Genomic DNA, 14184 nt, shown 5'->3' with positions numbered 1-14184 from the left:
CAATTCAGGTGACTTGCTTTCTCTGGGCACCAATTTCTTCAGCAAAATGAGGATGTTGGAACAGACATTTCCAGGCCCCCTTTTGCTCCCCAAGTTTAAGAACACCTGTGTTCCAGAAGGAGCTGGCCAGGGGACAGCGGGGCTTCAGTGGCCGGGAGTCCCCGCTCCCTCCTCTGTTCCGATGGGTTGGCTTTGAGCTGGGGAGTCTCCTGTGGCTGTTCAGTGCTCTGGGAACCTTCCGTTCCCTTGTGCCGAGAGGCCTTAGGAGAAGCTTCAGGTGTGAGGCAGAGGTGGGCAGCCCTTTTATGGCATGGCCAGGGGAGCCATATGACTCCCATAACAATCCCAGAATTCCCTGGGCAACCCAGTGGACCCCCTTTGAGTCAAGATTTGATGGAATGTCACAGCTGGAAGGGACATCAGAGGTCATCGGGCCCAACCCCCTCATTTTACAGATGGGGAGACTGAGGCACAGAGGGAATTAGTGCCAGAGCCAGGGTTTAAGTCCAGGTGCCATTTCTCGTTCACTTATTCTCTCACTACCAGACATGAAAGACTCCCTCTTCTGGGAGAGGGGGAGGCAGACCTGGAAACAAACAGTTGCAATGTAAACGGTGAGTGTTAGGCAGACGTCCCTTAATTTCCCAGCATTCTCCTGCTCCCACATCCTGCCTTGACAGGAAGGTATTTGGTAGGATTCTGGAATGCCAGTGTTGGAATGGGCTCTAGACATCTGCTGGGTTTGGGATAGCAAATCCCGGGAATGTGGGAGGCCTGTTTTATTTCCCTGGCCATGGCAGACATCACAAGTAGATTGCTGATGCTCTTCCCATCAAGCCCCCATGAAGCCTCAGTCTTCACACAGAGCTCCAGCCAGGCACTACCAACGGAACAAAGTTGACAACTAGCTAAATGCTGCCTGCTATTCCTGAGTAGCTCAGTAGCTTTGTTATGGCAACAGTGTGTCCTCAGCTCCTGCTTGGTGCTGGGCTGTGTTCGAGTCTTAGGTGTACCATCTCAGGGAACCCTGACGATGGGCCCACCAGGCAGGTAGCAGCACGATCGCCATGGTGCAGACAAGGAACCTGAGGTCCCGGGTACCCAGCGCACTCGCAGTGGAGTCCCAGGAAGAAGCAGGTCCCGGGTGCCACATCGCCCCCTCCCCCCACCCCCCGCCATGTCTGGCCCTCTTGCAAATGGCTCGGTCTTGGGGCAGGTCTTGGCTGTGTCTAAACACCCCCATTTCCCCCAAAGACGGCCTCAGTGCAGCTTCACGTTTTGTCTTTTCCAAAGGAGAAACTCCAGCCTGAAGTTCTCCGCCCCGCCTCTGCCCCTGCCCCCGAGGCCGCCTCTCCCAGGCCCTGGTCAGTATGAGATTGTGGACTACAGCGGCCCCCGCAAGCTGTTCGTCTCCAGCGCCTCGTTCGTGTCCAACACCAGCCGGTGGACGGCGGCGCCGACCCAGCCCAGCCTGCCCGGCCCAGGTCAGGGGAGTGTTTCAGATGATCGTAAAAACCGACGCTGGAGGAGCTGTTTGTCATTCCTGGGCCATCAGATGCCACTGATTTGTAGGCTGTTTGCCAAACGGGTTATAGGGGTGAGAGCAGATGGAGAAGACTTTTCCGCTTACACTTTCAGAGCATGAAAGGTTGTTTTTTTTTTTTTTTTTTAAGGTGAAAGGGCTCTCAGGGCTGATCCCGGCCAGGGATGCACAACCAAGGACCGTGGGCACCCGAGAGGCTCCGAGACAGGCGCTGAGGGGTCTGGGACCCTGACGTTGTCTGCGGACACTGTTTCTGGGGAGGGGGCGTGGCTTTGGCCAGGTTGTCGGAAAAGTCCATGTTGTTAGAAACGCTGAGATTACCAGCCTCGTCTGGCTGAGTCCCTCTCCACACGGGGAGGGCCTGGAACGCTGGTCTCAGGGAGCGAGGGGCAGGGCCGGGCACCTCCTCCCAACCCCCGCCCCAGTGCCTGGCTTGTCCTGAAATGAACAGAGGACTATTCACTGGGGCAGCTCTTCTAAGACACCCAGTCTATCTCCTTCCCACAGGCGAGCGTAAGCGGTGAGCCCTGTTCCCTCTGGGACCTACCTGAGAGCCAATAGCTTGAGGGACTCACTCTGGTGGGTGGTCTCTGTACCCACCGAGCTATCTGTGGCTGTCTGTAGGTCCCCTTAGGTCTTCATCACCCCTGGCATTGACCAGACCTGGTGGCACTGGGACTGACGGGCATGCCGGTGGGCAGGTGGCGTGGGCAGAGGAAGGCCGAGCTGAGGCGGCTGCCGGGGCTGCCACATTCGGTCTTTCAGTGAGCGTGGGTGCTGCTCCCGCCCTGGGGAGGCAAAGGGGGCTTAAGCCCTGTGCTTTCCCCCAGAGGTGTCCGTCTGGCGGGGGAGACACCTTCCCCTCCAAGCATACCAGTGAGGGGGGTGTAAGCTAGACAGGACAGGGAGAAAGTCATTCTCATGGCTCTGGCCTTGGAAATGTAATCAAACCAACAAGCCTGCAGAGTTTTGACCTTAACTAAGGTCATCTGGTCAGTCCAGGCAAAACTCAGTTTGGTTTGGCAAATGCACTAATGTCCCAGACAAGTGGCGAGCTCCGGTGGGTGGTCTCGGAGGACTGGGGACCTGCAGGCAGCCTCGTCTGACCCTGTTTGGCCCTGTCCTGGAGGAGCTTTCTCTCGGTAACTTCTCTGTGCCGTACCTGGTGCGAGACACCCGGCACAGCGGGCAGGCCGATTGCCCACCCCAAGGCGGGCTTCCCGGAGGGGCTTCCTGGGCGTGAGCACGTGCGACCATCTGCCCTCTTGGCTCCCGGGGGCGGGGGGGTGCAGACCTGCCTGGACCGCCACGTGCCCCCAGCAGCAGCTCCGCAGCTCACCAATCAGGCCCTGCACGGCCCCTCAGCCGCCAAATCGGCATCGACGGAGAGTTGCCCTTCTCCCCGGTGGCGGTTCCGCCGCCCCGTGTGGTCCTGGCTGCTGGGGGCCAGGAGAGCCCGCGGTGTCACGGCTCTTGCTTGTCTGGAAATTTCTGAACTAATTCCAAACAAACCCCACCAAGCTGACACCTTGCTCCTTTAAGAGTATAGCTTCGCCCAACATATTTTTTTCAAATTTCATAGAAAGATCTTTTGTCAATTTTCTTCTGTTAAAGAAGTTAGAGTGAGTTAAGGAAGGTGGGAAGCCATGTTCGAGTTAGGCGCCAGACGACCTTGGGTGGGAACTTCCTCTGTCTGCCTCCCTGCACGTGTGGGGCAGGGGCGGGGACCGAGGTCCCGCTGGCCTGGCCAGCTCTGGCGTAGAAAGAAAGAGACTCCAGCAACTGACCTTTTCTCTTTCTTCTTCTTTTTTTTAAAAAAAAAATACATTTTATTGATAATGCTGTTACAATTGCCCCCATGTTTTCTCCCCTTTATCCCCCTCTGCCTGGCACCCCCTTCTCACCAGCATTCCTGCACCCCCTTAGTTCATGTCCGTGGGTCGTACATACGAGCTCTTCGGCTTCTCTGTTTCCTGCACTATTCTTTGGCCTTTTCTCTCTCAATGCTGCCCTGCTCTGTCCCCGCAGCCACGTACCAGCCGGAGTTCCCTGGCAAGCAGTCCTTTCTCTACAACGAGGACAACAAGTGGATCCCGGTGCTGTAGAGGCCTCGGAGGGCCGTGGGGAGAGCCCCAGCCACCAGCCACCCCGCCCAGGTTCCCCGGACATTCATTCAGAGAATGTGCCTTTTACCTGCGACAGCTGATGAGTTCCACCACCCCCATGTCTGGTGCTACAGCTGCGCTGCTGCATTTGTCCTGGCCCCCAGCTGCCTCCTGGAGACTGGGCCCCCACCCTCGCCAACCCCTTGGTCTCCTCAACATAAACGAGGAGCGGACGGAGCCACGGGTCCAGCAAACTGTTGCCAGATGTGCAGGTTTTTCAACAGCATCTGGGAAGCTGTAAAGATGTGCAGCCTCTTCATTTGAGATGTTCACAACCACATTCCAATTTAAATTTTTTTTGTTCAGGCCAAAGGAAATGCCTCTGCAAGCCATCAGTTGTCTCCTTGGGTGCTAGACGGTCTGGAAGGCCCTTTCAAAGCTGGCACTTAGAGCTGTGCCTTTCCTTGCTCCCAGACTCTTAACAGTGGGGCCAGACCCCAGGGTCTCGGCGCGTAGGTCCCTCTGCCCCTGGAGGACCTTAGCAGGCCGTGGGGCTGGAAGCAGCCAGCCCGTAGGTCACTGTGGGCAGAGGCTGGGGGCGACGCATGGGAAGACACGACAGGCTCTCCTCCTCCCCTTGAGCGGCGGGGCTGAGCCCTGGCAGGTGAGGACCGTCCCCCCAGAAGGAGCCCCCTCCAAGCGGGGTCAGGTCAGGGAAGAAGGGAGCCTGGGAGGAGAGCAGCAGGGCTGCTCTCGGCCACGCAGGGTCCGTGTTCTGGAGAAGACGTGGCTGCAGCTGAGGCCACGAGCTCCGAGGGGCTGAGTTGCCTCCATCCCCTCTTAAGATGACGTAGGCCGCTCGCAGCTCCGTGCAGCCCCCGCCCCCGCCCCGGCCCTCAGAGTTCCGGTTGAATTGATCCGAGGGAGGGGCTGTGCATCGGCATCTTTATTCAAGTTCTCAGCATGGTTGTAATGTGTCTGGTTAGGGTCAGGATACACCGGTAGTTTAATAAAGTGTTTGCAAATGTGCACGTGCATGCAGATCACTCGGAGAGCTTGTTGAAAGGCAGATTCCGTAGGTCTGGGGTAGGGCCAAAGAGTCGGCATTTTTGTCCCTTTAAAAACATTGAAATGTAGCTGACATAGAACATTATATTAGTTTGAGGTGGAAACATTTCTTACACGCACCCGGGTGGTCCTGATGCTGCCGGCCCTTGGGCCACGCTTAGAGGAGCAAGGGTCTGAAAAATACGCCCCATTGTTCTGTTCTTCCTCCGGCTTTCCGTTTGTCCTTCTCCCCGCTCCCTCCCTTCCTCCTTTCCTCCTTCCTTCCTCCCATCTTCCCTTCCTTCCTGTTTCCTCATCCACTCACACATCCCTGCCTGCAGGTGGGCTCCCTCAGCCCTGGCTTCCTCCCCTCACCCACAGACTGTGACTGCTAGGCCGACAGGGGCTGCTCTCCCCACCAGCCAACAGCCACCTTTCTTCAGTGGCCCCCTGTGTGGAAGGGACTTACCTTCACCCCTGTCACCCTTGTCACTCTTTGGAGGGAAAGACAGGCCCGGGTGGCTGCTGTCGGGTTTGGGAGCGGCTCTCCCGGACCCTCTGTGAGGGCAGCACTGCATTCCCTCCAGGCCAGCGGTGCTCTCTCCTTGAGGTCCCGGGGGTCTTTCTGGGCCCCGACCGCCCTAGTCTCCTCATGTGGAGGGGAAGGGACGGCCCGATGGCTCTGCTGGAGGCAGGCAGCTGTACAGTGGCCGGGAGCTGCCCGCTCCTTCCCTGAGCTCTGCAGCAGGCTTTGCACTGAGACTGCCGGCTCCCTGTGTGTATTCACCCAGCCAGACGCCAGCAGGTTGCAAAGGCTTCCCGGCCTGTGCAATTCTGGCGCCTTCAGAGCAGTCGTTCTCGAACTTGATTGCGCAATGTAATCACCAAGGGGGCTTTCAAAGGCCCTGAGGCCTGGGCCCCACCCCCCGAAATTCTGAGTTCATTGTTCCAGGGTGGGATCTATGCTGAGACAAAAGCTGCCTGGTTGATTCTGATGTGCAGCCAAGGGTGACAAGTTCCACCTTCCAGCTTCCCACCTGGCTCCGGAAGGGGAGGGGGCAGGAAGCTCAGGAAGGAAGGAAATGAACAGACTCAGGGGGACCTCACCATGCCCGGCCATGTGCTGGTGCTCTGCACCCACTCTGCCGTCTCACTCTCACACATCACGCTGCTCTGGCCACTTGGGTGGTGTCAGAGCAGTGGTGGGGCCTGGAGTGGGCAGGGTGCCCGCTCCGGGTGCTCCAGGGGTCCCCGAGCCATGCAGGGCAAGCCCTGTCAGAGCCCGAGGCCATGGGAGCCAGCAGTACTGATCCTGACTTCAGATTTTGATATGTTGTTCATCGTCAATTTTTCAGTCATTGAACACACAGTTGCACTGAATATCTTGATCACCGAGTCCTGCGCCTTCTCTTCCTTTTGTACCCGGGCCGGTGCCGCACTTGCCCGGCTGCAGTCCCGGCCCCAGCTCCAGGCAGGGCCTCGGGAGCGAGTGCTGTACACTCTGCTGTCAGGGCTGGAGGCCCCTAGAGACCGCCAGGGTTTTCAGACTGTAAAGAAAATGTTTTGTTCAGACAAAAGTTTGCAAAACTCTCGTCTATACAGGGAGAAAAGCGAAGCTGCTCTGATCAAGTTCTGGCAGATACTTGAGAGCTGCCTGCTGTCCTTCCACCTGCATCGTGGTGGCTTCTGAGACCCACCCGTGAACCTGGGGCTCAAAGATGGTAGTTACAAATGACCCATGCAGACCACACCCCTCCTTGCGTAGCTGGAGAAACCGAGGGCTGGAGGTGGCGGTGTGCTGGTGAGCCAGGAGAGGAAGGGAGGGAGGGAGGAAGGACGGAGTGGTTTGTGATCTATTCCCTAGGGAAACAAGGGCCTTGGTTTGCAGCATCCGTCAGCTCCCGTGGTGGGCACACTCCCACCGACATGCGTCTCACTGAGAAGGGACCAGCACAGCGGCTTCCGGGAGCTGGCAGGAGCAGGCTCTCGGGGAAGTGGCCCAGCCTGGAGCGCAGGCACAGAGTGGGCACCAGAACTCAGGTCGCACAGCTCCCAGCCCTGGGTTCTGCTTGCTGGCCCCAAGCAGCGAGATCATCCTGGACCCTTCTCCCAGGACATCTTCATGTCCAGTCAGTGACCCTAAGGTCATCACCTCCAGCCTGTGGGACCACACGACACAGAGATCTGGGCATCAGGAGTCCGCTGCCCTCCAGGTGGGGACCTCAGCTTCTCTAGTGCCCTGAGCTTTCACCACCCTTCAAGTCCGGGGCAAACCGCTCACAGGACAGAGAAGGGGTGGGGCCTTGTCTACCTCCACCCTCTCCTCCTGAAAGACTTGCACAAGAGGCACAAGTGTAGCATGTGAAGTAATACATAGGAAGAATTTTATTACTAAACACTATATGAGTATACAAAATGCATAATTGAATAACAACTACAAAAATAGTCCAAGAAATGTGCAATACACATTTTTTGAAATGATAAAAATGTATCCATGAAAAATATAAAATGTTGCACATATACACAATATATACTTATATATATATAACACAAACGAAACCCGGGAGGGAGAAATGTGCACAACGGTGAGCAGACACGGCAGGCAGCAGCAGCAGCCACTCGGTTCTGGCGGACGGGCTCCGTCCGTACATCTGGTATGAAGTCCACGAGCAAGAGGCGTGTCCACCACAGTGTCTTCTGAGAGTCATTCACACTGAAAATCAAGACTGTTCAAGTTTAACCGACCCAAGGGTGAGAACTCCTCGGTCTGAAGTCGATGGAAGAGCCAAGAACGTCAGCTGAGCCCCCGGGGGTGGGGGGGGGGAGCGGGTCCACCTCCCCCGCCCAACGGGCGGCAGCGTGCGGCGCGGCTGCCGACAAGGAAGGTCCGTTGGGTGCGAGAGCCAAGGTGACGCCGTCTCTGGCCGAGCAGTCCCTGGCGGGAGTTCCGAGAGCAGATCCAGGCACGAGACAGGGGTCCTATCAGGACCCCTCCGGGCCCCTTCCTGGCCCTGACCTCTGTGACCCCAGGGCCTCTTCCCTCGGGGAGGGCGTTCAAGTAGCAGCGCTGAGGCGTGAGGAGAGGTTGTGGGTGCCTGGAGCCGACCCGGGTCCTCACAGCTCCTTGAGGGTGATCTGGATCTTGCCGTCGAGCTCCCCCATGTCCAGCAGGAAGGCGACGTGGTTGCTGTAGTGCTGAATGATGTTGTTGTCCATGTTGACCAAGATTCTGGAAGACAGGGGACAGGCTAAACTGTGGGCGGCCCCTTGCTTTCAGGGCCTCTGAGCGTCAGGGATGACAGTCATGGTCACTACGTATCAGGGGCCCCAAATATGCCAAGCACCTCACAGACTCTCCCTCTCACCCTCACAGCAACCCGCAAGGTGGGTGTTCACTGTCCCACTTTGCGGGGGCGGCATGATGCCCATGTGGCCGAGCCGCCACTCAAACCAGGCCCGCCTGCTACCGCGCCCACCTACTGCGCCGGTGCCTCTCTTAAAACATACACATATGGACACGTTTGAGCAACTGTTGACCTGGGGAAGACTTGCTGCTCCTTGGTTACCAGGCCAGACGGAGGACTCGGGCACAGAGCGTGAGTTCACGCACAGGAAGTGTGGTGGGCGGGCCGGCGTGGCTCTGTCCACCAGAAGATGAGGTGTGTCCCTCGGGGGCGCCTGCCCGAACCAAAGGCAGGTGCCCCAGGAGCCCACTCTCGGCTCCACCCCCATGAAGCTGAGCCTCAGGGGTGGCACAACAGACTCGAAGGGCTTGGCCGTCTCCCTCCCCACACCCTTTAGGCAAGCACCTGGGCCCACCTGCGAGGGACAGAGCCTCTGTGGCGGTGGTGGCCCTCTGCAGGGGGGTAAAGCCAGAGCACACGCCGAAGGGCACCCTGATGCAGGCCCCACAGAGAGGTGACCCGACCAATCAGACCAGCTCTCCCTTTGCAATGAAACTGAGCATCTCGTCCACCCATTCATGGGCCCGCCCCACCAGTGTCTGCTGAGGCTTCTCCACAGGCAGGGCCTTGACACCAATGGAAACCAGGGCCGCGAAGAGATCCCAGATCCCGTCTCCCAAGCACTCAGACTCTAGCCGGCCCGGGAGGATGACGCCCTGTGCCCCTGTCCCTCTAGTTCGTCGGTGGGGAGGCTGCGGCTCACGGAAGCCACGTCATTCCCCTCAGGTCACACAGGCAATAGGTGACTGAGCTGGGACTTGAGTCCAGACTTTCGTCTGCTTCCACTGTATCATGATTTTTAGAAAGAAAATGCAAAAACCCCACAAATGAAAGAAGTGGCATATATGAGGAAGACAGAGTCCAGGGCGGGGGGCTGGATTACTGTGAGAGGGCAGGAGGGTGGGAAGCCCAGAGCACCACTCCTGGCAGGGAGCTGTCTGCTTTCCTGAGTGAGGACCCCGCGGTGGGGGGGTGGCTGCCCTGTCCCCACCATCCCAGGTTAGTAGGGGCAACGCAGACAGCAGTGAGCACATCTACTGCCCCAGTTCGGAGGTCTCAGCAGCAGCATCAGGCAGCTGCTGCTTTTTGGAAGGAGGTCTGGGCCCCGGCCCTGGGGCCTGGGTGCTGGCGCGGGCGTCTCATCACGGGCTCCTGCTTCCTCAGGTCTCATCTGCAGTTCCTTCATTTCACAGAGGGATCTCTGGGGACCGCAGGAGGCCAGGCCCGGGGTGGAGGGGTGGGCGGGGTTTTGTTTGGGTCACAGGGTGCCTGTACTGGAGAATCTAGGGGCCCGGCGCTGTGTGAGTGCCTGCGTGCACAGACTGAAGCCTGCCTGCCTCCAGCCCGCTCCCAGGCCAGGCCCCCACAGGCCCAGGCGCACGCCTGTGCACGAGGGCTCCCAGACAGGCCCTCGGACCCCTGCCCCTCAGAGGGCAATGACGACTGGGCCCTAGAGGCAGGGGCTTGTCAGGAACTGCTGGCCCTGAATGGGGGCCTCTTCACTTGCTAGCGTCTAGCTGTCTTCTGTCCTGGTTCGCATGAAACTGCTGGCCAGCTGCCAGCAAAAACAATGTATTTGTTAATCTTTCGAGCATTCAGTGGTGTTTGTAAGGCTGATTGTATCTACCTTTGACCAGAGGACTATCGGGAGGGTTCTATGAAAATAAACTAGGTTTATTTTCGCTGTTGAGAAAATGTTATGTTCGCTGTTTCGCGAACTAGGTTTGGTTTGCTGATGAGAACTTCCTGCTCCTCAAATGAGGACAGTCTGACTCTGCGGGAGGTGGCAATGAACCTGGCCTCCCCCAAGAGGGTTTTGGGGGACTCTTCTCATTGGGCATCACAGACAGTCCCAGACCTGAGGTTTCCATGGCTGGGGATGTGCAAGGCATGTGGGGTGCCTCTGAAAGGCCACTGAGATGCCCAGGGCTATGACGCTGGCCTGGACACAGCCTTTATTCGCTCATTGCTAGTGGTTAGAGGAAAAAGCAGGAGGCAAGATAAAACAGTGGGTGTGTGCCCAGGCCGGGATTCCTTCTGCCAGTCACTAACTCTGGGGCTGGGACTACCCAGAACCTCAGCTCCCTCCTCTGCAGAAACAGAGACAATCACACTAAACCAAAGGGGTCAGTGAGATGAGCTCCGGGAGTTATCTAGCCCAGCAGCTGGCGTGTGCAAAGTGCTCCACAAGCAGAGGTTATAATTATGGTTTAACCAGCTAGCTGGGCTGAAGGGGAAGACCTGCAGCTCAGCCAGTGGGGCTAGCGGCTGGGGCATCCTCATATGCACTACCCCCCATACCCCAGACCCATACAGGAGGGCCCTGCCCAGCCCCTCAGCCCAGCCTGTGGCGGGCCTGGGAGGGAGGCTGCCGCAGGCGGGGCCGCAGCAGGGGTGCCGGCACTGGCACCGGACGGGGAGCGGGGCTGGGCTTGTCCGGGCAGAGCAGAGCCTGCCCTCTGCTGTGAGCTGGGTCCCGCTCCCGAGAGTGTGTGAGCCCCAGTTTGAAACCGAAACTTGGAAGAAAAAACACACACAAAAACACTAGACACATACAACCAAAACCAAACAGATCCTTTCCCAGGGGCTGCGGGGCACACACCTTCCCCACCCCGCCCTCCTATGGGAAGCTGGGTGGGAACCAAGGAGGCAGGCAGGGCTGGGCCTGCGAGAGGGAGGCTGCCCCTGAGCCTAACTGGATGGGGCCTCAGCCTGAGTCCAAAATCTGCCTCACTTTCTAAAAGGGAAAGGCCACAGATAGGACCTGGGGACAATGCCTCAACACCTTTTGGGGACAGCCAGTAAGAGTAGCTGTCCAGGGTCAGAGGCTGGGACTGTTTCCCAGAGCCTCGGGCAGGCGTCCTCTGGGCAGGGCATGACAACGGCCATTCCTCACTGCCCGGGGGCCCCAAGCTGGGCTGGCGGGGTGGCCTAGGCAGCAAGGGCTCTGACCGGGGGACTGAGGCCTGGAAGGGCAGTCACCATGTTGTCCCCACCTCGCCCTACTCAGGGGTCCCCTGGGAAGAAAACGAAGAGTGCTGTGGTCCTTAGCATAAACCCCCAGGAGTCCAGGGTGGGCGACAGGCACTGCCTGGCCCCCTGGAGGGTACAGCTTTACTCCCCCACGCCGGGTGCAGACCTGGAGGTGAGGAGGCCGGGGGAGCATCCCTGGTGGGGCCCCCTCTCCACCACACCCAATCACATTCCAGACACACGGCCAGCCACTCCCTCCTGGGCACCCTGACTCAGCAGGGAGCCCCGCTGCCGGGCCCTGTGCCGCCGAGACTCTCCCCTGCTGCTCCTGCCCCTGAACACTCCTACCACCTCTGAGCCTCCGTTTCTCTCCCTGCGAAGTGTGGGCAGCGGTGCGACTGTGAGGGTTGAGATATGTTTAGCGCACTATCTGACAGTAGCAGGTGGTCAAGTGAATGACAGTCACTGTCGTCATCATTACAATCAAATGACTTGGTTATCCAGCAGCCTTGGGACTTGAACCTGAGTCTCCTGACATGTGGCCCTGCACTTCCCCCAGTCTCCCACTCCTGTCCTTCCCAACGGCGATCCCTGTCTGGTCTCTTTAGGGGGCGCTGGCCTGACTGGAAGCGCTCTACCCAGCTCCAGACCCCCTAGTCCTCTCCACAAAGCCAAGTACAGACACCGCGCAGCCCTGAGCGGCAGGGCTATGCCAGTCAGAGTGGACCTGCTGGGAGCCCCCTGAGGCAACGCTTTACAGGAAACCGGCAGAGAGGGGTGGGGGGAGGGAGAGCGGCACTGGGCACTTACCCCCGCTTGCACTTCTTGTAGACCTTGCAGATGTTCTCTTCAGGGAGCCCATACTTCTCGGAGATCTGGAAGAGAACGGCAGGGTTCATGGGCTGCTGCCCCGAGGGGGTGTGCAACATTCTTTTATATCACAACTTCCACTTTCCTAATTGTGAAGGTAACACATGCCCAGATTGTGGGAAGATACAAAGAAGAAAATTACAATCATCCATAATCCTGTTTCCCAGAGATAATAACCATCAACATCTGGATGTATTCCTTCCCGTCATTTGGCCATGTATATGGGTATTTGTATATGCTACGTAGGCAGGTTTACTTATCCCTGTATGTTATAAGCCTTCCCACGTCACAATAAACAGCATGTTCAGTGGCTATAAAATACCCCAAAGGGCACCTCCACCTCCCTCCGCCCCAGGCTGACGTCAGAGGTTTGCTCCAGTGCTGAGGGCGCCCCTTCCGCCAGCTGGCCAATTCTGAGCAGACTGCTCGTGGCAGCGGCTACAGTGCATAGCTCCCAAGGTGGCCGGAAGAACTGAATGGAGTGGTCCACGTAAAACCCTTAGGACAGTTCCTGGTACGTACTGAACGAATGGTCAGTACTCAGTCCGTGGCCAGGTTAGTACTTCAGAAGAGCAGCAATAGGGATGCTTTCGCCCTACGGTGGTGGGGGGTGAGGGTGGGGGCGGACAACTCAAACATTTCCTCCTTCCATCAGGAATCAGTAATCCCATTTGATGGGCGTGGATGCTGAGCTCGAAGAGGCTAAAGCACTGCCCAAGGCCCAGCCTAGAACCCAGGTTCTAGAACCTGGAGCTGCTGCTACAGATGAGGGAGCTGCAGCTCGGAGGCTGCGGGCGCCTGCCGGCACGCACACCGCCCATCGGCCACTTCTGCCCAGGGCGCCTCAAGTCTCCACTGGGCGGACGCAGCTGGCCTGGTCCCAGCTTCTCCACGTGGGGCTGCTGAAGCCTTACTTTGCCGAGTCTCAGCTTTCTCGTTTGTAAAATGGGGTGATGAGGTGGTAAGGGGAGGCACCAGCAGGGCCCCTGGCCCCTGGCCTCCGGGGGAGGGCCCAGTCAGGCTGCCTTGAAGGGCGGCGAACCTCAGGCCAACGGCTTCAGGCTGACGCTGTCCTCGCTGGGCCTCTTAGGACGAGGAGCAGGTTCAGCTCCTCGGTTATTCTCTGCTTTGACAGAGATCGCTCCGGGCAAGGAAAATTCCTGGGCTGTCTTAATGGTGATGCGGCTGGAAGCTACCAGGAAGCTCTCAAGTCAGTGTGAGCAAGAATTTAGGAACTTCCTAACCGTAAGTCCCACAGAGACAATGTGAGCTGCCCTGTGAGTTAACAGCTCTCCGTCCCAGGAACTGTACCCGTCAAGAGTGGGCGGGTGCCCACTGGGAAGGGCCAGTGCCGAGGGAGCTCAGGCACTAGACGGGGGGGCGGGGGGGGGGCTGAGCCTTTCAGGTACCAGTGAGTCTGTATTCAAATGACCCAAATGAGACTGAGCATATTTAAATGCCACGGCATGGCCTTTTGCGAGCCCGACTTCCTGGGGCTGGCGCCAAGCAGGGCTGATGATCTGTGAAGAAAAGAGGAGAGCGGAGCGGGGTGGACAGAGGCTGGGCCGGAATCCCGGCTCCGCCACTTCTGGTCACCTGGGCAAGTCACCTGGCCTCTGTCTGGGAAGCCGTCTCCTCCTGGGAAAGGAGGAGCTAGTGCCAGCGCCCACTCTTCAGGGTTGTTAAGAGAAGGGGGAGAGCTGGCCCATGCAGCGTGCCTGCACAATGCCGGGCATGGTGTGGGTCTTCAAAGGGCAGATAATGTTATAATCTGATTCATGCTGTCCTTCTGCAGCCTAAGATCTGGCTTTTCTGAGTGATGTGACCTTTAAGCACGTCTGGCCCTGCTGAGGCTGCTTGCCTGGTTTTGCGTTGAGCTCCAAAGCTGCCCTGGGTGTTGTCCAGGGCTGTTCCACCTGCTCTCTGGAGGTTGGGGAGGTGGAGGTGAGGGGGTGTCTCCTGCCAGTGCCACCCACCCCCTCAACCCCAGCCAACCATGACCTACAGGAATGAGGCCCCCTGGGAAAGAAAAAAGTGTCTCCGGGACCTAGCCTTTTTGGGTTTCATTCCCATTAACACAGAAACAGGTTTGCAAAGCCAACAAAAAGCCCCGGCCTGTCAGACAGCAGCCATCAGATTACGGAGGATTTATGGGGTGTGCGACACCCGGGTGGAGCCAGGA

General features: G+C 58.2%; 2 protein-coding genes across 3 annotated transcripts in view; one reads left to right on the top strand and one right to left on the bottom strand.

Annotated features, from left to right (window-relative positions):
- STPG1 (sperm tail PG-rich repeat containing 1) overlaps positions 1-4602 on the top strand; it is a 37505-nt gene extending 32903 nt beyond the window's left edge. For both annotated transcript variants that reach the window (XM_045859236.1, XM_045859237.1), the window contains 2 exons: positions 1294-1484; positions 3572-4602. In XM_045859236.1, the coding sequence (XP_045715192.1) occupies positions 1294-1484; positions 3572-3648 (268 nt within the window). In that variant the 3' untranslated portion in view covers positions 3649-4602. The remainder of the gene's footprint in view (positions 1-1293; positions 1485-3571) is intronic.
- Positions 4603-7062: 2460 nt separating this feature from the next.
- GRHL3 (grainyhead like transcription factor 3) overlaps positions 7063-14184 on the bottom strand; it is a 33725-nt gene continuing 26603 nt past the window's right edge. Inside the window, exons 15-16 of the mRNA XM_045858420.1 lie at positions 11943-12007; positions 7063-7924 (exon numbers count right to left, since the gene is read on the bottom strand). Coding sequence (XP_045714376.1) covers positions 7810-7924; positions 11943-12007 — 180 coding nt within the window. The 3' untranslated portion in view covers positions 7063-7809. The remainder of the gene's footprint in view (positions 7925-11942; positions 12008-14184) is intronic.

Source organism: Phyllostomus hastatus, unplaced genomic scaffold, assembly GCF_019186645.2.
Source record: "Phyllostomus hastatus isolate PE091 unplaced genomic scaffold, TTU_PhHast_1.1 phas_scaffold_182, whole genome shotgun sequence".
NCBI classification, from domain to species: Eukaryota; Metazoa; Chordata; class Mammalia; order Chiroptera; family Phyllostomidae; genus Phyllostomus; species Phyllostomus hastatus.
This window is presented reverse-complemented; position numbering and strand designations above follow the sequence as displayed.